The sequence below is a fragment of the Phoca vitulina genome, unplaced genomic scaffold (genome assembly GCF_004348235.1).
Source record: "Phoca vitulina isolate PV1807 unplaced genomic scaffold, GSC_HSeal_1.0 scaffold6, whole genome shotgun sequence".
Classification (NCBI taxonomy): Eukaryota; Metazoa; Chordata; class Mammalia; order Carnivora; family Phocidae; genus Phoca; species Phoca vitulina.
Genome location: NW_022589709.1, coordinates 67,299,136 through 67,325,283, shown reverse-complemented (window position 1 = coordinate 67,325,283; position 26,148 = coordinate 67,299,136). Strand labels below are relative to the sequence as shown.

Sequence of the window (26,148 nt, the reverse complement as noted above, 5' to 3'; positions counted from 1 at the left end):
CTGAGTGTCAGCTTATGTTGGGATTTATATTACAATGCCCTCCCTCCAACCTGTTGAGCTTTCTCTTTCCTTTGAGAAGGTTTATATTCAGGTATTCCTTCAAAGATTTAGAGAACAGAAAATGATGAAAGTAAAAAATGGAAACTATACATTCAAAGCATCCCTTTGTTAGGCTTTTTGGTAGAATGGGGAAATACTGAGAAATTTATTTTTTGTGAGGTAAAACTAGAATATCTGCTTGGTGAGAGCATTAAGCATGGAAATGACCCTTGGTCACTCTTAGGTTTGGCTAGTATCCCTAGGGGTATAAACCTGCGGACCACAATTTCAAGCCTTGATGAATGACCTACTCTAGCACAATTTTCGTATTCCTTCTGCATCAGAGGGCATCTCTTTCCCAAAGACGTGGACCCTTGACTCTACACGACAGGCTTTCTTTACAACAGCGAGACAGAACCTCATCCCAGCCGTCACTGGGAGGAAAAGGAAATCTGCCAGCTCCATGGGCCTAAGCTATATGTTGGAGCAGCAGAAATCTCCAGATGTGAAGTAAGCGCCTCAGAAACGAAGAACCAGAGGGGCCAACTGCCAGGGACTGCAGTAGGACAAAGGAAAGAGAAAGCTCAACAGGTTGGAGGGAGGGCATTACCCATCCTCCCTTTTATTTTTGGTGTTAGAAAAAGGGAGGTGGACATGTTTGGCTTGCAGTACTTGCGCAGAGAGTATCTAGGGCATCTCCAGATTGAAGATCCCACCCAAGAATCTAGAGAGAAGTGGCTCATGGCCAGCCTTGTACCCACAGGCCCAACGGGCCACTATGGGAACAAGACAGTGGGTCTCACCACAGCGACCTCAAATGCGAGCAAGTAGGGAACGCGCGGCGGAGGTGGGGCGGGGCAACGCCGGCTGCCTGAGCGCTGATTGGCTGGTGGCGCCCGTCGCCTGGTGCCATTTGTTGTTGAAGCTGCGCACCTGACGCAGTCGACTGCGTCCTGCACGTGCAGCCGTTTAAGCGGCGTCGGCGCCTGCGAGGACCCGGGAGATCAAGCAGCGGAGAGGTGAGTTGCCAGGCGCCTCCCTTTCCTGCGCGGGCCTCGAGCTGCCTTTTCGGGCTTCCCGGTGGCGGCAGTTTGGGCTAGACAAAGAATAGATGGGGCAGGTGGGGCTTGGGGCCGTCCCATGGGGCTTTTCCTTATCCTGCCTGTGTAGGTCTTAAAGTCCGGTGGGCGCCCGAAGGGCTCAAGGCCTACAGAGGAGGCAAAGGAGCCTTTTTTGCCCAGCCCCTGTGCAGCTTTTTCTCTGAACAAGAATGGCCCTAGTATTTTCTGTGTATGCACGCTCCTTGGAGTAACTGGTTGTCCATTGTTGGAAGGATTTGGGCCATCTAATCCATGTCTCCTACCCCGCTAAACTTAAAGGCCTTGGCCCCAGCTCCCTCTCTTCCCTTAAACTATCAAAGATAACAAACCAGACGTCTTTACAAAGATGTGCAAAGAGAGAAACTGAGTAGTAGTTGAAAATTTTCCCTTGCCCTTAATATCCAGTAAGCTGTCTGGGGACCCTTGGAAGACGAGGGTAAATTCAATGAACAGGTTTTAGGGAAAACCCTAAGCATCAGTAAGGACATGATGATTACTAGAATGATTAAGTTGTTCAACTCATTTTTAAAGGTAAAAAAGATGGGTATAAGGTAAGAAACAAGACTTCCCTCTTTTTGGAAACAGTTTTGGGGAAGATCAGCAGCTAATTCAGTAGTTTCAGGAGGTGTATGTGAAATTATGATAATTTATGCTTTTAGATATATGATTCTGATCTAACAGGCCAAATGTGTGTGTGTTGTTGTTGTTGTTGTTGTTTTTTAAGGTAAAAATAGAACTGGAAGCCACCATGGGAGATGAAGATTGGGAAGCAGAAATAATCAAACCTCATATGTCTTCCTATGTTCCTGTATTCGAGAAGGTAGTAACATTGAAAGTTTGTGGTTATTAAATGCTACAGATTTTATTGAAGTTGAAAAATCACTGTGGTGGGAATGTTATAAATTACAGCCTGTTTCAGTATGCTGTGCTTATCTCCATCTGATAGTTATTAACTATCTTAGGGACAATGAGGAAGAGGCACTCTAAGCCTCAAACAAAATAAAATAGGTAATTTGATAATTAACTAAAATAAATGTCATATTACTAACAATTTAAATGTCGGTGATTTAGGACTTACTGTGGGTGGAAGCAGGCTGGTACAAATGTGGTTGAATATGTCTGAGAGACACTTGTATTGAAAATTGAAAAATACAATTTGGTGTTGGGTGATACTTTGAATTTTGAAAATTGGTTTCATACATCTTCTTTCAAGATGAGTCTGTTAGGCTGATTGAGATGGTATCAGCACCTTGCTTTTCAAATGTACAAATCTTCAGATCTTTTTCCTTAGTGGCTTTTGGAGAGTTACATTGTAATTTACAAGAAGAGGCCTTGGAGTAGGTTTTTGGCTTTCAGTTCTGACTTGAAAATTGACTTTAAAAAATTCCATTTTAGAAGTTAATATATATATTTATTTAGAAGTTAAAATATTTTAAGGGATTGTTTTTTGCATAAGTGTAATCTACTTGAAAATGTCTCCAAAAGTTGATTTTCTTTTCTTTCTTTTAGAATTTCTAGTTTGCATTTATGCATTTTGTTGATCAATTTTGATGAACACGAACATTTATTTTGAAATAAAAATTCAAGTGATGTCTTTGTGGAAGTTATTACATCACACAAACATATAAAATGCATAATCCTATATTTGTCTTAACTGGATTTGGTCGGTATGTAAAGTTTATTTCAAAATACCAAAGATAATAATCTGAATTTATCATGTTTCCTTATTTGGAACTTACTTTAGAAATGACATCTTTTGTGTGTTACTTTTTTTATAGTCCTCTGCCCATCATAAAATTCTATTACAACATTGGGAAAAGAGGAGAAAAATCACTTAACAGTCTTATTAGCACAAACACTCTTATAAATTTTTAGTAAATTTTCTTCTTTTTTTCCCCCAGTGATATACATAATAGTATTTTTGATTCCAGCTTTTTCACTCTTCAGCGCTATTCCATATTATTACTAATTTCGTAGAAGTAATTTCTTATGGTCACATAATATTTCATGGAATGGATCTACCATAATATAATTGATTTTCTGTTGGTGGGAATTTAAGATGTTAGCTTTTCACTGTAATGTTGTCATGAATATCTACAGCTTATTTTTTGATCAAGTAATTCCATTTCTGAAAGAAAGTACTCGGTCAAAAGATATTTTATGGTTCCTTTTACCCCTGGTTCTCAGGTTTATTATATTACAAAGTTTAATTCACAGATACAGACTTTTTCACTTGAACTTTGTCACCTAATTTTTATTTCTTCTTAGTCTGAGATTTTTGTCTTCATTAAGTATTCTTCAAAACTACACTAGACTGTAGCATGTTGTGCATGTTTATTGCATAGGATGTCTGAAATTGGGGATGGTTGACTGTCAGAACTTTCAGTTTACCTTTCTTGAAATATTTTTGCTATTTAGTAACCTACCTTGTTTCTTAATATTAGGAATACTAAGTTGAATGTTAATGCTAATTTTACCTTATGATTCTTAATACATTTGTGTGGGGCCAATTTGTAATTTTTTTGCATTGTCTGCAAACTTAATTCCTGGTGCTGGTTGTGCAATTAGTTATCTGGCCTAGTTGACTTGAAGGAACATGGTGCAATCAATGGCTTTGTTGTCTGCCTTGGTTGATAAAAAAAAGTGCAGAAAGTGAGGATGAATATATGATATGTATGTGTGGGAGAGATCTGAGGTCTTTTATTCAGCCTAGTTTCACTTAAAGGTACCATTTTGATTGGCTGTTCTGAATTTCTATTTTTTTTTTTTTAAAGATTTTATTTATTTATTCATGAGAGACAGAGAGAGAGACAGAGGCAGAGGGAGAAGCAGGCTCCCCGCGGAGCAGGGAGCCCGATGTGGGACTTGATCCCAGGACCCTGGGATCATGACCTGAGCCGAAGGCAGACGCTTAACCGACTGTGAATTTCTATTTTAAGAGACAGTTGGGCTTTTGTTTTTTAAAATTTGTCTTGGCTCTGCAACTGTCTTGGATTGATACCAGACAATATCTGATCAACCTTTTCTGAGTACTTTTCAGGATCTTTTTTTGGAGATTTAATATTTACCCATGCTTTTATGGGTATATAATTTTGAACTAATAGGCCACTGTTCTGATGGCTGTTGGAACTTCCCAAATACAGATTTTGAAGCTGGTGTACCACCTGGGTGTGGAACAGTGAAAGATGTGAGGTTAAGAAAAATTTGATAATCTAGTAATGATGTAGTCCATACATCTCAGTTGTTAGGCAATGGCACATTGCATGTAAGCTTTTTGAGATGAGTGTTGGAGTGGATAAGTATGGTGAATAACAAGGTACTGGATTTGCTTACTAGCTGTGTAATGAATGCTGCTTGTTAGATGACCATAGGAGTAAGTCTCCACAGTGATTGCTTCTGTCTCATCTATCTGCCTTTTTGGTGGCACATTTCAGAAGGCAAATACTCTTGGGATTAAAGCAAACCTAGCTTGAGATAATTGGTCCATCCACAATTAAAAAAAATTTTTTTAAGTAGGCTCCACGCCCAGTGTGGAGCTCAATGCGGGGCTTGAACTCACGACCCTGAGATAAGACCTGAGCTGATATCAAGAATCAGATGCTTAACTGACTGAGCCACTCAGGTGCCCCCACAATTATAATTTTATTAAGCAGTAGTAGCAAAGTTTATAATAATTGTCTAGATAAGAAAATAAAGTTTGGGGCTTCTCTCTTCACATTTGCAGTATGGTTCTGAAGTAGCAGGAAAAAATGTGGCCCTTGCACATCATTGAGTTGGCAGAACTAAGGAAGCTGAAATGCTAGAGCCTGAGGAAGATTGTGAGCAGTTTCTGCTTATAATTACCACCAAGATGTGGGAGGATATTGTGTATCTTACTAGAAAGCAGAGAAATTCTTGTTTCTTGCTAAATGCATGCAACTTGTGGAAGCCAGTCAAAATGGTTATCCAAATAAAAGTCCAGGTGGCAAGCTTGGAGGAAAGATCTGTGACTCCTCTTTAAAATCTAAATAATGGAGTTGAGAATAGAGTGATAGAAAGGTAGGAGAGGCTGAGGAGAAGGCTAAAGAAATTGCAAAGATGGCAGAAATGTTGGTGGAGCAGGTCTGGAAGATAGAGAAAACTGAATCCTTTTGAAAAAGATCAATAGCTTACAGCCAATGGATTCTAGTCAACTGATAGATTGATTGTCTCATTCCAGGGAGAAGGTGAAACTAGAGAGCCTTTTGTTTTCTGTTTTTCTCTGTCTATACTCTGTCCTCATTTGCTCTAGGTTTCTCTCATAATATGGGGTAGATGATTTCACTATGAGTTTTGATTGTTAAATGTTTTTGTTTGGGGAAATAACTTTTATTTGGAAAATGCTCTCACATATAGACATTAGGGCCTAGATTGTGAGCTCTTGCAGCCGTCACATTTGTTCCTGGCTTTGGTAGTTATCTCTAAATTTTGAGGTTCTTTGCTCTTTCTGTGACATGCTAGCTCTCTTGAACTTTGGGTATGTGTGTGATACGTGAGACTCAGGAGTTGGGAGTTCTTCAGCTCTGGAAGTGCTGAAGTAGCTGCAGTAATTTTAGATGTTTTCATGTAGCAATTGCTGAAGAAAGGGAAAAAAGACCAGACTTCAACTGGGGTTGTGTATGGGGCTGACCTAGCTAGGACTGATCAATCAGAAGAAGGGATATAGGATAATATTGTCTGTATTTTGGGACTTTAATTTCTGTGTCAGACCAAAGAAGGAGACATGCTTTGTTTGAAATTTAAATTTTTAAAATTTTATGCAGCACACTATCTGACATAACCTGTGTGGTCTGTTTATTTGGACAACCTATCAGCTTTATTTGACATGGAACCTAGAATAGGAAATGAGATCTTGGTATTGTGTATAAATTGATAAAATACTCTGATGCGTTTCAGGGGATTCTGGGTATAAGATGAAAGAGATATTTGCTAAGAACTTTAAGGGGCTGGGGAAAGAAAACATGGAACTGTCTGCATTGGATCCCACATTGGACAGGGAAGAGGCATCTTCAGGGTTCACAAACTGTTCATCTGTAAGTTCATTTGGATAGCAGACCTGACAGGTTTTTGAGATCAAAGCCTTACCACGTTAAAAATCAAACAAAACCTTACCATGTTAATGGAAGTATTCATTGGCTTAAAAACACAAAAGACCAAAAAAAAAAAAAAAAAAAGTGATATTCCAGAATTGAAAATACTGAGTACATACAAGGTCAAAAGAAATGTGTTCACCAAAATGCAAATGGATTCTTTGCAGCTGCATATGAGAACCCTTATGTGTAAAACATTTTGAAAATTCTAACTTGGCTTATTTGAATTATCCAATGAATTTTTATTGAGCCCTATTAGGTGTTGGGGATAGTGGTGAACATGATAGATAAAGTGCATAACAAGGTATTAGTTTTCCAAGGCCAGAAGTTAGAAATCTAGGTGTCACCAGGGCTATCTTCCTTCTGTAGGCTCTAGGAGGTATGCCTCCTCCAGCATTCTGGTAGCTATAGGCGTTCTCTGGCTTGTGGCTCCATCTCTCTCTACTCTGTCTTCCCATAGCTGCCTGTGTGTGTCTCTCTTAACTCTTTTTGCCTCTCATAAGGACACTTGTGGTGACATTTAGAGCCTACACAGATGATCCAGAGTAATCTCCTCATTTCAGAATCCTAAATTTAATTATATTTGCAACAACTCTTTTTCCAAATAAGGTAACATTTACAAGTTTCAGGGCTTAGTACTTAATGTCTTTGGGTGTCCATATTTCAGCCCACTATAGATAGTATGGCTAAAGTACACTGAGATAAGACAACAGTGGTAGAAAATAAACTCAGGGAAAGGGAAGAGGAGAGGGAGAGGGAGAGGAGACTGAAAGTAATTGTGGACTTAAGAGTTAATAGGACTGGCTTGACTGGATATGGGGAGTGAAAGAGAGTAATCAAGAATGATGGCTAAGTTTTTAAATTCTATTTATTTTAAGGAAGTATAGTTGAAACACAATGTTACATTAGTTTCAGGTGTACAGTAGTGATTTAACAAGTCTGTATGTTATGGTGTGCTCATTAGTGTAGCTACCATCTGTAACCATTTAATAGCATTACAATACCATTGAGTATATTCCCTATGCTGTACCATAGGTTTTTTTAATTTAAGCAACTAGATGGATGATGGTGCCCTTTGCCGAAATGGAGGATCTGTGAAAGATGTACAAGCTTTTTCTCTTTTTTTGTGCCCCAACATTTTATTTTTATTTATTTATTTATTTATTTATTTATATTTTGTTCAGTTAGCCAACAGATGTACAAGCTTTGGAGGGTCAAAACAAAGAATGTTGTGTTTGTTGTGTTCAATTTGGGTTGCCTATGAAAGCATAAGTAAAGATACCAGTCAGTAGGTTATACGAATTTGTTGCCTAGAAGAGGGATCAAGGCTATAGATATAAATTTGGTAATTATCTGCGTATTAATGGGATTTAAAGCTTTGAGATTGGGTAAAATTGCATGGTGTAAAACAGACTTAAAGGGATTTACCCTGGGTACTCCCGACTTGAGTGGCTTAAACAAAAAATGGGGTATAAGAAAGTGGAGGCAGCAACTGTTGACATTTTGCTTTAAGAGGGGCAGAGAAATGGTACAGTAGCTAAGGGGAATATGAAGTTAATTTATTTTTAAGGTAATGAAAAAGGTCAAGGTTTTTTTTATGGTGTTTTATTTCAAAATTTGCCTTGAAATTTTTAAATTCTGTGTATGTGGGATTTTAAATTCCACAGCTTGAAGATTAATACTCATAGTTTTTAAGTTCTTGAATGCTAAAGTGCCTCATTACCCTTATTAGCTTTATAACACTTAAACCAGCCCTTTTTTGGATTCTCTTCATCCAATAATACTTTGGCCACTAGAAAAGAAAAAAAAGTCTTCAGAATTTCACTTTAAAGAAGGAAAACTGGATCACTCTTCTTAATTGTTTATTTAAAAAAAATTTTAAACATGCTATGTCTTGTATTCTGACTTTCTAGTTCATCACAGTCAGGTTCTTAAAAACCTAATTATCTCACAGGATATTTGTTTTAATGTCTATGGTAATCATAAATTGGAACTTTTTACTGTGGTAATTACCAAAAGCCCAAGGCATTTCAATGATGGTGTATTGCCTTTCTGTTCTGAATAACTCAGAAAATACTTGGATGACTCTTGAGCTTTATAGAAGTAGTTTTTCAGGTCATTTAGTGTTTTGTGAAAGAAATTTTAGAAAATAAGTATGACTAGTGCACTACCTCTAGCTTTTGGTTTATTTAAAGGAACTCATTTGAAGGAATGTTGTGACTATTCTAATGTTGTCATTTAATTAAGATATCATCTGTAAGTTTGAGGTCACCTGTCATTTTTAAATTATTGAATTCTGCTTTTCATGTGCAAGAATTTGGGAGTTCTGTTCTGTAAGTTTTGTCCTAAGTAGAGGAAGCTTATGTGAGGGGAAATTAAGAAGTCAGTTAATGATGATAAGGGCATCCTAGGAGTTCCAAGTGAGAAAAAAAAGTTATTCAAGTTGTCGTTAACACAGAGATACACTGAAAAATGTTGAAAGATTCCCAGATTAATTTGACATTTAGCTGTTGATTTAATAACAAAAGTTGAATTTTCTGAGCCCCACAGAAATGCAAATATGCCACTGCAAATGTAATACATACACAATAATAGCAAATACATTTTTTGGAGACTGAGGTAGGGAAAATGGGACAGCCAGTATTTGAGAGCATCAGCAATAGTCTTCAACTGTTGCTATCACAAGTTTGATTAAAATTAACTATGAATATTCTGTAACTGACATGAACCACTTCTTTGTTTTTATACTGTACTTGGAATGTATATATATATAGGTATATTGTTTTTAGTGCATCAGTGATGTTTTCTTTATTTTAGAATGAACTCCTTTTTAAAAACCATGAATACATTAATTTGTTTCCCTTTATATAAACACAATGGAAGTTTCTTTAAAAAAGATTTTATTTATTTGGGACAGAGAGTGCGTGCACACGAGGACAAGTGTTGGGGGGGGGGCAGGAGAGGGAGAAGCAGACTCCCTGCCAAGTGGGGAGCCCAATGCAGGACTCGATCCGAGGACCTTGAGGCCTTGAGATGGTGACCTGAGCCGAAGGCAGACACTTAACCAACTAATAGTTGAGCTGCCCAGGTGCTCCAACACAATTGAAGTGTTTTTTGTTTTTTTTTTTAAGATTTTATTTATTTATTTGACAGAGAGTTCGCGAGAGCAGGAACACAAGCAGGGGGAGTGGGAGAGGGAGAAGCAGACTCCCCGCCGAGCAGGGAGCCCAATGTGGGACTCGATCCCAGGACCCTGGGATCATGACCTGAGTTGAAGGCAGATGCTTAACGGCTGAGCCACTCAGGCGCCCCTTGTTTTTGTTTTTAAAGATTTTATTTTTATTTATTTGAGAGACAGAGACAGATAGTGACAGAGATAGCGAGAGAGAGCACAAGCAGGGAAGAGAGAGACAAGCAGGCTCCTGCTGAGCAGAGAGCCCAATGTGGGCCTCGATCCCAGGACCCTGGGATCATGACCTGAGCCGAAGGCAGACGCTTAACCGACTCAGCCACCCGTACGTCCCACAACTGAAGTGTTAACAATAAAAACCTGTAAAACTTTGCTGTAGAAAATGTTACCTCTTAATCTCCTTCTGTGTTCTACTTTATTCTGTGCAGTATTATTGAGTATACTTTGAAATACTGACCTTTAAAAAATATATTGTATATTGACAGGCATTGATTTATTCAGTGTTACTTTGGTCAGATTTTATTTATATAATAATAATACTTAATTATACTTTTCAGGTATATGGGTGGGTAGACTTTTAAGTCAGATGTCAGCAGACTCTTCCCATAAAGGGCTAGATAGTAAATATTTTATTCTTTGCAGGCTTAATGATCTCTGTTGCAACTTGGCTATTGTGGTGGGAAAGCAGCCATAGAGATACCTAGATGAACGAGGGTGGCTATGTTCCAATAAAACTTTATGAAAACTGGTGGCCCACCAGATTTGGCTCATGGCTCTAGTTTGCTAATCGCTGTTTTAAGTGATATGTTAATATGCTATGCATTTGGGGCGCCTGGGTGGCTCAGTCGTTAAGTGTCTGCCTTCTGCTCAGGTCAAGATCCCAGGGTCCTGTGCTCCCTGCTCAGCGGGGAGCCTGCTTCTCCCTCTGCCACTCCCCTTACTTGTGTTCCTTCTCTTGCTATCTCTCTCTCAAATAAATAAATAAAATCTTTAAAAAAATGCTATGCATTCAGCGTTAAAGTGAAGAGATTTTGGAATAATTAATAAAGTAATGAGTGACCCGGAAATCTTACAGTTTGCTTTGTTTTGTTTGGAACAAAGCCCAGTTATTAAAATTTTATAGTATTTATGATGATGCATTTTTATTTTCAAAATAGAAAATGAATCTTTTCTTCCCTCTTACAGGATAGGTATTCTTCTGGAGCAAATGGAGACACTTTTAATAGGACTCCAGCTTCATCATCAGGTATGGGTTAAGGCAAAAAGATGGAACCCTTTTTAAGGTAAATGGCTTCATCTAGTGAATGAAGAGCAGATTAGTAGACATCTTATAAAGAGTGTTTGTTAAATATCTGTGAGAATTTATTGTTTGGATGTTTTAGAACATTGTTACTTGGAATGCGGTTGACAGACAAGTAGCATTGATGTCACCTGTGAATTTCCTAGAAATGCAGAGTCTAGGGGTGCCTGGGTGGCTAATTTGGTTGAACATCTGACTTTGGCTCGGGTTATGATCTCAGGATCATGGGATAGAGCACTGTGCCGGGCTTCCTGCTCAGCGGGGAGTCTGCTTCTCCTCCCTCTCCCTCTGCCCCTCGGGCCCTTCCTTCCCCCGCCCCGCTTGTGCGGGCTCTCTCTCTCTCAAATGAAAAAAAAAAAAAATCTTTAAAAAAAAAAAAATGCAGAGTCTAATGGTCCACCCAGAACTACTGCATCACAGTCTACATTTTAACAAGATTCCCAGGCAATTCTTGTGCACATTACTTTCATAATTACATTATCTTTGGAAGACTGAACATTGATGATTTATAAATGTTTAGTCTTTGAGCTACTTGGGATAATGAAGGGGACTAGAAGTTAGGACAGCTGGCAGCCCTAAATACTGAGAAGTTGTTTCAGAACTTTTGCCACCAAGTCTTTCTCATCTTCCCTTTCACCTTGGGTTAAGCGGATCACTCTGGAGAAAGGATAGAAGATTACAGGAGAACTAGAGCTCATAGTGAAGTACCATAGTTCTTTGTTCTTTTGCTTGGGGGTTAAATATGTGGATTTTTTTTAAGTTGTTCAAAATTTGCTTCTCCTTCCTGGATCTGGTCCAAATGTGATTATATGTGGGACATATTCTTTGGTCATTTAGTGGGAATTGCTTTCATTAATCTAATTTCATTTTAAGTGGAGTTTATTTTTATTTCTTTTGATTTGTTTTGATAGGCTTCAGAGCACTAAAGAAAAAAAGCTATACTTCATTTATTAGTATCATGGACTTCTTTAACTGATATTTCTCTTACTATGTATTTATTATGATGGGAATTGAACCTGATAAAATTCAGTGATGGCGTATCATTAAATTCATGAAAGTGAGAGCAGCAATCCCTAAAATGATTTAAAAAAATTAACTGAAAGAGAGTAATTTGCCTGTTTCCTCTTGACTGTATGCTAATAGCAAAGAAGACAAGATGAGTTAATTCTTTATTAGAACCTTCTATTTTTGGACCATCATTTTAAGACTCTACGTTGAGCTTTTTAAAAATTTTGCATGCTGCTTTCTGTAACTCCTAAAAATATTTGTACCTGTCCTCTGTTTTACTTTTCAAATTTGAATGACTAATGGAGTCTTTTCCAAAATTATTTTTAACTTTGTCCTCTGATTTACCATCTGGAGATGGTGAGGTGCTTCTCACAGATTTACTGTAGAGAATCTGTACAGGTCTTCAATAAGTAGGTGTTTAAGTCTGATAATTGGGTTCAAATTGAAGTCCAGGCTTCATACTGGTGGATGACCTTGGTGAATTTGCCTAGGTTCTCTAAACTATGTGTTTTCTAATTTTTAAAATGAGGATAATACCTTTTATGTTTATATGTGTTAAATAAGCTAGTTAATATATATAAAGGCCTAATGTAGCATTATGCCTGGTATCTGTGGTCCTCAAATGATAATTTTCTTGCACACATCTAGTAACAATTAGCTATCTTGAATTGATGATAATAAACTACTTGGATCTTAAGTTTTTCTTTTTGGGTGTTAACTTACTCTTCTTTTTTATGTCTGCTATTAGTTCACATAATTTAAATTGTTTTTGGAATGGGTATAGGTGAGCACAGTTTTGAGATGGAAATCCTGCCTTCTAGACCTAGCACTTATAGGGTCTGTTATGTCGGGATTTTTACTTAATTTCGTTTTTTTCTAAAAACAAACTTGGCAACACCTACCCTGATTCCTAACAGGGTTGTTATAAGGATAAAGATCAAATGAGGTGTAAAGTCATTTTGTAAAGTGTAAAGCTGTATACCAATGTAGAATGCTTTTGTTGAAGGAGACAGTACTTTGTGTTGTTTGATTAGATCTATTGTACTTTATTTTATTTGGCCAAACAGGTCATATAACTGTTGGGGAAAGAAATTACATATAATGAGAATTTGTTTTTCTCTCCAGACATGGTTGAAAATTTATTAAAATAGATGAAGCCATATAGGAATATAACCATACCAGGTTTTCATTCTCAATTCCAAGTGTGGCTAAGGCTTGCATGATACAGCATCATAGGCGTTTTAGTTAAGCAGTGCTTACAGTGCTTACAAAGCTTTTATACTCTTGACCCTTTCTTTACTAATAGGCATAATACAGTATAGCTCGTACATGTTTAATTAAATTTGCTTGACTTGAGTGAGGTTTCAGAATACAAGATTCCATGCTCTTATTAGGAAATCATTTATCCTCTTGCCTCCCCCACACTTATTTCTATGGTAATTTTAATTTTTGGCCTTCCATCTTAGTATTTGGGTTTTTGTCATAGAATTTGGGAGAAGTGTGGATCTAGATACTATAGTAACCAAATGGACAAGTATCATGTGGATCTTAAGTGCAATATGGGTTAGATGAAGAATTACTTGAAATTACAGCAGATGAAGAGAGAGAAAAAAAATCAGTAGTGGTGAGGTAATATAAATGTCAAAAGATAGAAGAAATCCTGGGAAATATATACAGGAATTTCAATTAATTGAGTAAAGGATATTTTAGTCTGTTACTTGAGGGTAAAACAATTCCTGTTGACTCTTAAGAGCTTGCAGTGTCTTACATATGTTACTTTCTTAAGTATTTGAGTACCACTGTACTGAAGTCAGCTTTATATGTTGATTCAAGATGGAAACATGACTGAACACCTTACTCCTTTTTCCACTGATATCTTTGTGCCACAGCTTGGGAACTACCAATCTTAGACCAGTGCTGTTCGTTAGAACTCTGCAGTGATGGAAATATTTTTTAATTGCACTAATATAGCCACAGGGTACACTTGAAATGTGACTGATCAGTACAACTGAGGAATTGAAGTTTTGATTTTGCTTATTTTTAATTAACTTAATTTTGAATTTAAATGGCCACATATGGCTAAGGATGGTAGTATTACACAGCATAGCTTTAAAATTTGAACCAGCTTAAGCATGGCTGTTCTCATCTTGTATATTTGGAGAGAGCCTGGCAAACATTAGAAGTTGGTGTTTAGAGAATTGCTAATTTTTCTGGCTGTGTCCTTGTCCTTGTAATGTCACCTTCCCTTTCCTGTTTACTGTGTGCCAAAAGCTAAGCTACTTTCTTTAAAAAAAATTTTTATTAACATATAATGTATTATTTGTTTCAGGGGTATAGGTCTGTGATTCATCAGTCTTAGACAATTCACAGTGCTCACCATAGTACATACCCTCCCCAATATCCATCACCCAGCCATCCCATCCCTCCCACCCCCCTCAACTCCAACAACCCTCAGTTTGTTTCCTGAGATTAAGAGTCTCTTATGGTTTGTCTCCCTCTCTGGTTTCGTCTTGTTTCATTTTTCCCTCCCTTCCCCTATGATCCTTTGTCTTGTTACTCAAATTCCTCGTATCAGTGAGATCATATGATAATTGTCTTTCTCTGATTGACTTATTTTGCTTAGGATAATACCCTCTAGTTCTATCCATGTCATTGCAAATGGCAAGATTTCATTTTTTGATGGCTGCATAATATTCCATTGTATACATATACCACATCTTCTTTATCCATTCATCTGTTGATGGACATCTAGGCTCTTTCCATAGTTTGGCTCTTGGGGACATTGCTGCTATAAACATTGGGGTGCAGGTGCCCCTTCAGATCACTACATTTGTATCTTTGGGGTAAATACCCAGTAGTGCAATTGCTGGGTCATACGGTAGCTCTATTTTCAACTTTTTGAGGGACCTCCATACTGTTTTCCAGAGTGGCTGCACCAGCTTGCATTCCCACCAACAGCGTAGGAGGGTTCCCCTTTCTCCACATCGTCTCCAACATCTGTCGTTTCCTGACCTGTTAATTTTAGCTATTCTGACTGGTGTGACGTTTTGATTTGTATTTCCCTGATGCCGAGTGATGTTGAGCACTTTTCGTGTGTCTGTTGGCCATTCGGATGTCTTCTTTGCAGAAATGTCTGTGCATGTCTTCTACCCATTTCTTGATTGGATTATTTGTTCTTTGGGTATTGAGTTTGATAAGTTCTTTATAGATTTTGGATACAAGCCCTTTATCTGATATGTCATTTGCAAATATCTTCTCCCATTCTGTTGGTTGTCTTTTGGTTTTGTTTACTATTTCCTTTGCTGTGCAAAAGCTTTTTATCTTGATGAAGTCCCAATAGTTCATTTTTGCCCTTGCTTCCCTTGCCTTTGGAGACATGTCTCACAAGAACTTGCTGCGGCCGAGGTTGTAGAGGTTGATGCCTGTGTTCTCCTCAAGGATTTTGATGGATTCCTGTCTCACATTTAGGTCTTTCATCCATTTTGAGTCTATTTTTGTGTGTGGTGTAAGGAAATGGTCAGTTTCATTCTTCTGCATGTGGCTGTCCAATTTTCCCAACACCATTTGTTGAAGAGACTGTCTTTTTTCCATTGGACATTGTCTCCTGCTTTGTCGAAGATTAGTTGACCATAGAGTTGAGGGTCCATTTCTGGGCTCTCTGTTCTGTTCCGTTGATCTATGTGTCTGTCTTTGTGCCAGTACCGTACTGTCTTGATGATTTCAGCTTTGTAATAGAGCTTGAAGTCCGGAATTGTGAAGCCACCAGCTTTGCTTTTCTTTTTCAACATTCCTCTGGCTATTTGGGGTCTTTTCTGGTTCCATACAAATTTTAGGATTATTTGTTCCTTTCTTTGAAAAAAGTGGATGGTATTTTGATAGGGATTGCATTGAATGTGTAGATTGCTCTAGGTAGCGTTGACATCTTCACAATATTTGTTCTTCCAATCCATGAGCTTGGAACATTTTTCCATTTCTTTGTGTCTTCCTCAGTTTCTTTCATGAGTATTCTATAGTTTTCTGAGTACAGAATCTTTGCCTCTTTGGTTAGATTTATTCCTAGGTATCTTATGGTTTTGGGTGCAATTGTAAATGGGATCGACTCCTTAATTTCTCTTTCTTCTGTCTTGTTGTTGGTGTATAGGAATGCCGCTGATTTCTGTGCATTGATTTTATATCCTGCCACTTGACTGAATTCCTGTATGAGTTCTAGCAGTTTTGGGGTGGAGTCTTTTGGGTTTTCCACATAAAGTGTCATATCATTTGCAAAAAGTGAGAGTTTCACTTCTTCTTTGCCAGTTCGGATGCCTTTTATTTATTTGGGTTGTCTGATTGCTGAGGCTAAGACTTCTAGTACTATGTTGAATAGCAGTGGTGATAGTGGACATCCCTGCCATGTTCCTGACCTTAGGGGAAAAGATCTCAATTTTACCCCATTGAGTATGATATTCGCTGTGGGTTTCTCAGAGATGGCTTTTATGATATTGAGATATGTACCCTCTATCCCTACACTGTGAAGAGTTTTAAACAAGAAAGGATGCTGTACTTTGTCAACTGCTTTTTCTGAATGTACTGAGAGGATCATATGTTTCTTGTTCTTTTATTAATGTATTGTATCACATTGATTTGCGGATGTTGAACCAACCTTGCAGCCCAGGAATAAATCTCACTCGGTCGTGGTGTATAATCCTTTGAATGTACTGTTGGATCCTATTGACTAGTATTTTGGTGAGAATTTTTGTATCCATGTTCATCAGGGATATTGGTCTGTAGTTCTCCTTTATGATGGGGTCTTTGTCTGGTTTTGGGATCAAGGTAATGCTGGCCTCATAAAATGAGTTTGGAAGTTTTCCTTCCATTTCTGTTTTTTGGAACAGTTTCAGAAGAATAGGTATCATTCTTCTTTAAATGTTTGGTAGAATTCCCCTGGGAAGCCATCTGGCCCTGGGCTCTTGTTTGTTGGGAGATTTTTGATTACTGCTTCAATTTCCTTACTGGTTATGGGTCTGTTCAGGTTTTCTATTTCTTCCTGGTTCAGTTTTGGTAATTTATACATCTCTAGGAATGCATCCATTTCTTCCAGATTTTCTAATTTGCGGGCATATAGTTGCTCATAATATGTTCTTATAATTGTATTTCTTTGGTGTTGGTTGTGATCTCTCCTCTTTCATACATGATTTTATTTATTTGGGTCGTTTCTCTTTTCTTTTTGCTCAGTCTGGCCAGGGGTTTATAAATCTTATTAATGCTTTCAGAGAACCAGCTCCTAGTTTCATTGATCTGTTCTACTGTTCTTTTGGTTTCTATTTCATTGATTTCTTCTCTGATCTTTATTATTTCTCTTTCCTGCTGGGTTTAGACTTTATTTGCTGTTCTTTCTCCTGCTCCTTTAGGTGTAGGGTTAGGTTGTGTATTTGAGACCTTTCTTATTTCTTGAGAAATGCTTGTATTGCTATTTACTTTCCTCTTAGGACTGCCTTTACTGCATCCCAAAGATTTTGAAGAGTTGTGTTTTCATTTTCATTTGTTTCCATGAATTTTTTAAATTCTTCTTTAATTTCCTGGTTGACCCATTCATTCTTCAGTAGGATGCTCTTTAGCTTCCATGTATTTGAGTTCTTTCCAACTTTCCTCTTATGACTGAATTCTAGTTTCAAAGCATTGTGGTCTGAAAATATGCAGGGAATGATCCCAATCTTTTGGTACCGGTTGAGACCTGATTTGTGACCCAGGATGTGAACTATTCTGGAGAATGTTCCATGGGCACTAGAGAAGAATGTGTATTCTGTTGCTTTGGGATGGAATGTTCTGAATATATCTGTGAAGTCCATTTGGTCCAGTGTGTCATTTGAAGTCTTTATTTCCTTGTTGATCTTTTGCTTAGATGATCTGTCCATTTCAGGGAGGGAGGTGTTAAAGTCCCTTACTATTACTGTATTATTGTCAATGTGTTTCTTTTATTTTGTTATTAATTGGCTTGTATAATTGGCTGCTCCCATGTTAGGGGCATAGATATTTACAATTGTTAGATCATCTTGTGGGATAGACACTTTATAAGTATGATGTAGTGTCCTTCCTCATCTTTTATTATAGTCTTTGGTTTAAAATCTAATTTGTCTGATATTTTGGTCTGTTAGAAGAAACTGTATCCCAAAATTTTAAAGAAAGAAAAACTTATATATACACAAAAAATAAGGTTAAATACCATGAAGGGATAAAATGACTGTAAAAATGAAAATTAAAGATTTTAAAAAAGGAATTGATAAGATGTTGGCTGAAAAAGGGAAGAAGAAAAATTCAACTAAAAAAATAGAAATAGAAAAAAATAAAAAAAAATTTAAAAATTAACTTTGAAAGGCTTAAGAATCATGGGGAAAAAGCCATGAATTATTTTTTTTAATTTTTTATTGTTATGTTAATCACCATATATTACATCATTAGTTTTTGATGTAGTGTTCCATGATTCATTGTTCGTGTATAACACCCAGTGCTCCATGTAGAACGTCCCCTCTTTAATACCCATCACAAGACTAACCCATCCTCCCACCCCCCTCCCCTCTAGAACCCTCAGTTTGTTTCTCAGACTCCATAGTCTCTCATGGTTCGTCTCCCCCTCCAATTTCCCCCCCTTCATTCTTCCCCTCCTGCTATCTTCTTTTTTTTTTTTTTTAAGATATATTGTATTATTTGTTTCAGAGGTACAGATCTGTGATTCAGCAGTCTTGCACAATTCACAGTGTTCACCATAGCACATACCCTCCCCAATGTCTTTCCCCTGCCACCGCATCCTTCCCACCCCCCACCACTCCAGCAACCCTCAGTTTGTTTCCTGATATTAAGAATTCCTCATATCAGTGAGGTCATATGATACATGTCTTTCTCTGATTGACTTATTTCGCTCAGCATAACACCCTCCAGTTCCATCCACGTCATTGCAAATGGCAAGATCTCATTCCTTTTGATGGCTGCATAATATTCCATTGTGTATATATACCACATCTTCTTTATCCATTCATCTGTCAATGGCCATCTTGGCTCTTTCCACAGTTTGGCTATTGTGGACATTGCTGCTATAAACATCGGGGTGCATGTGCCTCTTTGGATCCCTACATTTGTATCTTTGGGGTAAATACCCAGTAGTGCAATTGCTGGATCGTATGGTAGCTCTATTTTCAACTTTTTGAGGAACCTTCATACTGTTTTCCAGAGTGAAAGCCATGAATTCTATGTGCTGTATTCCCCTAGCTCTGGGGTTTTGCTCTTCTCATTGATCGGTAAACTTGGTCTTGACTGGCTGTTCTTGCTGATCTTCTGGGGTGGGGGGGGGGCCTGTTGCAGAGATTCTCAAATGTCTTTGTCGGAGGCAGAATTGCCCCGCCCTTGTCAGGGGCCAGGCTAAGTAATCTGCTCGGGTGGGTTTGCTCCTGGTAGCTTTTGTTCCCTGAAAGCTTTCCCTACAGATTTGGTGCTCAAGAATGAAAATGGCAGCCTCCCAATCTCTGCCCGGGAGGAACCAAGACCTTGGGGCCCCACTCCTCAGTGAGCCCCCAGAGAAAAGGAGTCAATCACTCTCGTCTCCCCCGTCTCCATCGCACTCCGTGCTCACCCGGCCTGTGACTGAGCGTTTCTGTCTCTGGCACATGACCCTGTGTGGAGTCTCCAAACCCAGAAGATCCCTGCGGTGCGTTCCTATGCTGCTCCTCCCTGGGGAGGAAGGGGGGTCTCCCCGGATCTGCCGCTTGTTGGGTCCCTGCTGGAAGAGCAGTGGCCCGACTGCCGCGGATCACGGTTTATGGCACCTCGAGCTGAGTGCCCACTCCTTGGCTCCGTCTCTGCAGCCGGCTTCCTCGCTCCAATACCTGGGAGCTCTGCTGCACTCAGGCACCCCTGGTCTTTCTGTGACCGTGAGGGTCCTGAGACCACACTGTCCCAGCGAGGGTTCCACCCCCTGCTTAGCCACTGGAGCAACATCCCTCAGCGGAGCAGACTTCTAAAAGTTCCAATTTTGAGCTCCACTGCTCTATCACTTGCCAGAAGCGGCCATCGGCGGCCCCCTCCCCCGCCGTCTATCCTCCAGAATATCGCCTCCGATTCACTTCTTTGCACGTCCTACCTTCCAGAAAGTGTTCACTTTTCTGTTCAGAGAGTTGTTGCTATTCTTTTCTTTGATCTCCTGTTGAGTTCGTAGGTGTTCAGAATGGTTTGATCCCCATCCAGCTGAATTCCTGGGACTAGACAAAATCCAGGTCTCCTACTCCTCCCCCTCCTAATTATAAGTTTTTAAGTCGTAAATCATGTTGAGTTACTTCATGTACTTTTATCTATGGAGATAGTTTTTTTCTTTTTAATATGTTAATATTGTTAATTACCTTTTTAAGATGTTGTGATGTTAAAATACTCTTGCATACTGGAATAAACCCCAGTTGGTCATAATGTTTTATCTATTCAGTTTCCTATTGGATTTGTTTTCCTAATAATTGTTAAGGAGATTTTACATCTCCTTGTGAGTAAGAGAGATTTTCTTCTGTCCATGACATGTCAAAGTTAGGTTGACTTGGTGGAATGAGTTGGGGAATAATTCCTCTTTCTCTTTCCTGGGAGGGTTATATGTCATTGGAATGATTTGTTCTTTGAGAGTTTGGTAGAGCTCACCTATAAACTATATCTAGGCATGATACAGAGATTTAAGTACTGATTTAGTTTCTCTGTGACAATTTGGTTTGTTTATCCAGAGGAGAAATTAATATACTTTCAAAAAGTATATTCTCTTAAAGCTAGGATCAAGATATAGTTTGTGGCTTTACTATAGTATATGATTTATGCTTGTTTCCCTATGTCCTTGGTGGTTTTTGGTATTAGCAAACTTAAACTGTTTTCCAGTCAGTCATATGATTGAAAAAAGCTATCTCCTTCCTTTGATTTCCATTTTGTTTAACTGAGTAAGATTTAGTCACCATTTATTTTTCTTTTGGAGAACTACCTTAGGTAGGCTACTAGGCTGTTTGTCTTTCTTATTGACTTATAGAATTCTTCCTTTGTCGTGTGGGGTGGCCCATTGAAAAGGTTTAAAGTTTGAGTACCACCACGATACTTACTTTGACTTGCTTCAAATTGTTACTTGATTTAGAAATGGATGATGGACCTTCTCGAAGAGATCATTTCATGAGAAGTGGATTTGCCTCTGGAAGGAGTCTGGGAAACAGAGGTAAGTATCTTTGTCTTTCCTTAATATTATCAACTTGAATGGTGGAAAGAATAGAGACTATTATGACTGTTTAGTGCAAAGCTAAATCTGTTATAAATCACCGCACAGTAGATTTTGGAATAACGAGTGTATATTTTTTTCAATTAACAATTTTCTTTTTGCTTTTTCCTTTTCTGGGATAGTAGGAAATAGTTAAATTGATAAAATAGATGGGTTTAATAGATTGGTTAAAGATAGTTGCTTTACAGAGGTACTTCTTAATTGTTTATGATTATTGATATCCAACAATTGGCATAGGAGGAATGTTTGTAAAAGCTTCAGAGATCTGGGTGAGAAGAATCTTTTTTAAGCTTTTATTTCTCAAGAAAAGGCAATATGGAAGCATTTCTGTTAGCTTATTAGTATTAGGAGATTATTTCCCAAGCTTGGAACTTTTTATTTTTAGAACAACCAGTATTTGATTTGGCAGATAATGATATAGCAAAATACCTTCCTATAGTCCATTTTTAAATTTGATAATAAAATGCTGATAGTATTCTGCTTTATATTTTAATATAGTGCCGTAAAATATTAGAACCTCCAATTTATTTAAAAATCCATATGACCACTTATTTCTTTTATAATGCATAAGTTAGGGCTAATTGGTAGTTTTAAATACATGTAACACTTATTCTTGAATTCATAAGATGTTAATTGAAAAACTTTATTTCTAGGTATTTTTATTCATTGGAGACACTAAAGGTTGATGTGTGGTATTTCTTTCGATACTTGGAAAACTTAATTTCTTGTTTAGATTCAGTTAACACAGATGTGGATCTATAGATATATGTATTTTTCAAGATTTTATTTATTTGAGAGAGGGAGAGAGAGCCATCGGGCGCACATGTGCCGGGGGAGGGGCAGAGAGGAGAAGCAGACTCCCTGCTGAGCAGGGAGCCCCATGTGGTGCTCCATCTCAAAACCCTGAGATCATGACCTGAGCTGAAATCAAGAGTCAGATGCTTAAGCTAGTGAGCCACCCAGGCACCCTGAGAAATGTTTTAAATTAATTAGCTATTTTTAAATTTTCAAATTCAGAAAGTATATTCATATATCTTGTTTAAGTTTTACATTAATTGAAGATGCTTTTTTTTCTTCTTTAAAGATTTTATTTATTTATTTGACAGAGAGAGACAGCAAGAGAGGGAACACAAGCAGGGGGAGTGGGAGAGGGAGAAGCAGGCTTCCCGCGGAGCAGGGAGCCCGATGTGGGGCTCGATCCCAGGACCCTGGGACCATGATCTGAGCCGAAAGCAGATGCTTAAGGACTGAGCCACCCAGGCGCCCCTTTTCTCATCTTTTTTAAAAAAAATTGAAGTGTGGTTGACACAATGTTATATTAGTTTCAGGTATACAGCATAGCTGTTGCACAACTCTATAGGTTATGCTATGCTCACCACAAGTGTAGCTACCATCTGTCACCATACAACGTTATTAACAATACTAATGACTATATTTTCTTTGATGTATTTTTTATCTGTGTGACTTATTCATTCTGTAACTGGAAGCCTGTATCTCTGAATAAAGGGTTTTTAAATGAGAAAACCATCACTGAGACAGATTTTACTACACAATGTTAAGTCCATATGTTTAGGTTGAAAAACACATTAAACTTCTGATCAAAACTCTTGGTTGAATGTTAATACTTTAAAAAGTTACCATTACTACATATAATCTTGGAAATTCATAGACCCATGAATGTAACTTCTTTCCCTTATTGTTAATGTAATATTTTAGTTTCAGTCTCTATGATAACTTTTTCTCAGAGCTTTTGTAGCTAGTAATTTGTTTTTGAAATTGGCTATTAATTGCTTATAATATAGAATTGATCACTTTTCATGTTCTCTAAAGTATGACCTAAATAGTTTTAACTTCTTGAATCACACGCATCTTTAGAATTTGATGAAAATATGGATAATTGCTCATGCGTAATTTTGCACATGGCTTTAGGAGTTTTGCAGATCCTTTAACTGCCCTGTATTAGGATATTATATAGTTAGATAAGACACAATTTATGAAGACCATAAGATAATGCTTTAATTTTTCTAGTGATAGTTTGAAGTGGCAGTTTATGTCATTTTGGATGTCTTCTGTTCCAGTTTTTTGTTTTAAATAGCCATGCTTCTTGCCGTAGCAACTCTGCTCTCAAAATTCTTAACTAGTGGTAGAGAAACACATGGAAAGAAATAAAGAGAGAGTGGGAATGTGGAGGAAGGATTGATTATGACTTGAGGTCTGAAAGAAGACTTCATTGAGGAGGTAGCCTTTGAACTGGGGTTTTGAAGAGTGAAAAGAATTTTGATAGGAAAAATAGGAAAGTAGGGAATGCCATGCTTAAGAAACGGTGTATAGGAATTTTCGAAAATATTTGAAGTTCACAATGTGGAGTAGGGAAGTTGTTTGGTGTGAATTAAAATGTTGGGTGCTCACCGTTGTGTAGTGGGAGATAAAGCTCACAAGGATAACGTGAAGAAAGACCCTGGAGGGGTGGAGATGTGACTAAGGGAGTGGTAGTTGCAGCTTTTATTTATTATGTAGTTCCTTCCTAACTTGAGTTTTAAAAGTGGAAAGATTGAGAGCAGTTTAAATGCTAATAAAATGAATAAGTAATAAATAATTAAAAACAAGACAAGCGTATAAAATTTACAATAGCGGGACTTTCATACAGGGGCATAAGTAGCTGGCTCTAATCAGGGTGAGGTTTTAATATACAGAAAATCACAGAGTTGTATTTCCTGATAAAAGGTCACTAGTAAAATAAAAACTAGTAGAAAGCTGTATTTCATCAGTAGTATGTTTATGTTTTTATGTTGGTTTTATACTTCAGGAGTTTTTAAATAGAAGTTGCAGGATATTTTATCTTTATAAGTTCCTGTACTTCTTTCTCCCCCATCCTTGGAAGTCCCTTTATGTTGGAGATTCATTCATTCATTTAAAATTTTTATTTTTAAGTAATCTCTACACCTAGCATGGGGCTTGAATTTACCACCCTGAGATCAAGAGTTGCATGCTTTACCAGCTGAGCCAGCCAGGTGTCCTCCCCTACACTTTTTAAAAGATTTTATTTTTTTAAAAAATTTTTTATTGTTGTGTTAATCACCATAAAAGATTTTATTTTTAAGTGATCCCAGAGATTGGTTTAATTCCTAGTTTTTGATGACACAGTTAATTTTATGTTTTCAAGAGTTTTAACTCTATCTGAACATTTTCAGATGCTGGCGAGTCTAATAAAAGAGAGAATACATCCACAATGGGTGGTTTTGGAGTTCGAAAGAGTTTTGGAAACAGAGGTAAACTGCTTATGATATCTTATAATCACAATTTGAGTGAACCCTAGTTTTTTTCCTTTACTCAAGACTCCCTTCCTCTGTGCCCTGCAATAAGAGATCCATCTTATATACTTCCAAAGGTAAATTTCAATCTCCATCTAGTTGAGCAAAGAACCAGTAGAAGCTTTGAAGTTCTTTTTTTCCTTAAAAACTTTAAAACTGTATATCAGAACTGGAACAGAATTTAAGATCAAGACCAGTAATGTGTAGGTTGAAGACTTCCGAAGCATTTTGGAAACCTAGCAGTCAAGGAGGGTAGAATGGAGGGAAGGGGCAGTTGTGGAGGGCAGTAGATAGAATATAATCCTTTTCTGAACCAACTTGAAGGATTGCAAATTCTGAAATGGAACTAAATAACTCAAAACGTAGGTTTTGTGGTAATGCACTCTTTCTGTACAGATTGTGTTTATTTTGAAATGATGTATCTTTTCAAGGAAAAACTTTTTTGTCATCTAATCATATATTGAGGCTTTAGGGTACTTTTGTATCATAATTGTGTATTAAATTTCTCTGCTAAAAAGGGATGTTAAAATTTTTGAACCTGAGATATTAAGTGACTTTATGTATACATTCTGCATATAAATTTAACATCTGTCAGACAGTAATTGATTAGTCTCTGTATTGCAGAAGCCATGACTTAATATATTTAGTATTTTGTAGTTTAGGTTAAATACTGCTTGACAGCCATCTTATAGTGACCTTTAACTTAATTTAATTTAATTGTTTTTATTTTTTTTAAACTTTCATTTATTTGTCAGAGAGAGAGAAAAGAGAGCACAGCAGGGGGAGCAGCAGGCAGAGGGAGAAGCAGGCTCCCTGCTGAGCAAGGAGTCCCATGTGGGACTTGATCCCAGGACCCTGGGATCATGACCTGAGCTGAAGGCAAACGCTTAACTGAGTGAGCCACCCAGGCACCCCAAAACAGGCCATTTGTTTGTTTGTTTATTTATTTATTTATTTATATTTTTAAAATTTAATTTAATTTTATTTTATGTTAGTCACCATACAATACATCATTAGTTTTTGATATAGTGATCCATGATTCATTGTTTTCATATAACACCCAGTGCTCCATGCAGTACGTGCCCTTCTTAATACCCATCACCGGGCTACCCCATCCGCCCACCCCTCTCCCCTCCCCTCTAAAACCCTCAGTTTGTTTCTCAGAGTCCATAGTCTCTCATGGTTCGTCTCTCCCTCTGATTTCCCCCACTTCATTTTTCCCTTCCTTCTCGTAATGTCCTTCATGCTATTCCTTATGTTCCACAGATAAGTGAAACCATATGATAATTGACTTTCTCTGCTTGACTTATTTCACTTAGCATAATCTCCTTCAGTCCCATCCATGTTGATGTAAAAGTTGGATATTCATCCTTTCTGATGGCTGAGTAATATTTTATTGTATATATGGACCACATCTTCTTTATCCATTCGTCTGTTGAAGGGCATCTTGGCTCTTTCCACAGTTTGGCTATTGCGGACATTCTGCTATGAACATTGGGGTGTATATGGCCCTTTTCACTGCATCTCTGTCTCTGGGGTAAATACCCAGTAGTGCAATCCTGGGTCATAGGGTAGCTCTATTTTTAGTTTTTTGAGGCACCTCCACACTGTTTTCTAAAGTGGCTGTACCAACTTGCATTCCCACCAATGGTGTAAGAGGGTTCCCCTTTCTCCACAACCTCTCCAACATCTGTTGTTTCTTTCCCTGTCCATTTTTGCCATTCTAACTAGTGTAAGGTGGTATCTCAATGTGGTTTTGATTTGAATTTCCCTGATGGCTAATGATGACGAACATTTTTTCATGTGTCTGTTAGCCATTTGTATGTCTTC

The 26,148-nt window shown here is 37.8% G+C and overlaps 1 protein-coding gene across 1 annotated transcript in view; it reads left to right on the top strand.

The window, feature by feature from the left end:
• The window catches only part of DDX4 (DEAD-box helicase 4), an 81,775-nt gene that overhangs the window by 9,976 nt on the left and 45,651 nt on the right, over positions 1-26,148 (top strand). Inside the window, exons 2-5 of the mRNA XM_032403510.1 lie at positions 1,864-1,959; positions 10,623-10,683; positions 20,870-20,947; positions 24,199-24,276. Of these exons, the coding sequence (XP_032259401.1) occupies positions 1,888-1,959; positions 10,623-10,683; positions 20,870-20,947; positions 24,199-24,276 (289 nt within the window). The 5' untranslated portion in view covers positions 1,864-1,887. The remainder of the gene's footprint in view (positions 1-1,863; positions 1,960-10,622; positions 10,684-20,869; positions 20,948-24,198; positions 24,277-26,148) is intronic.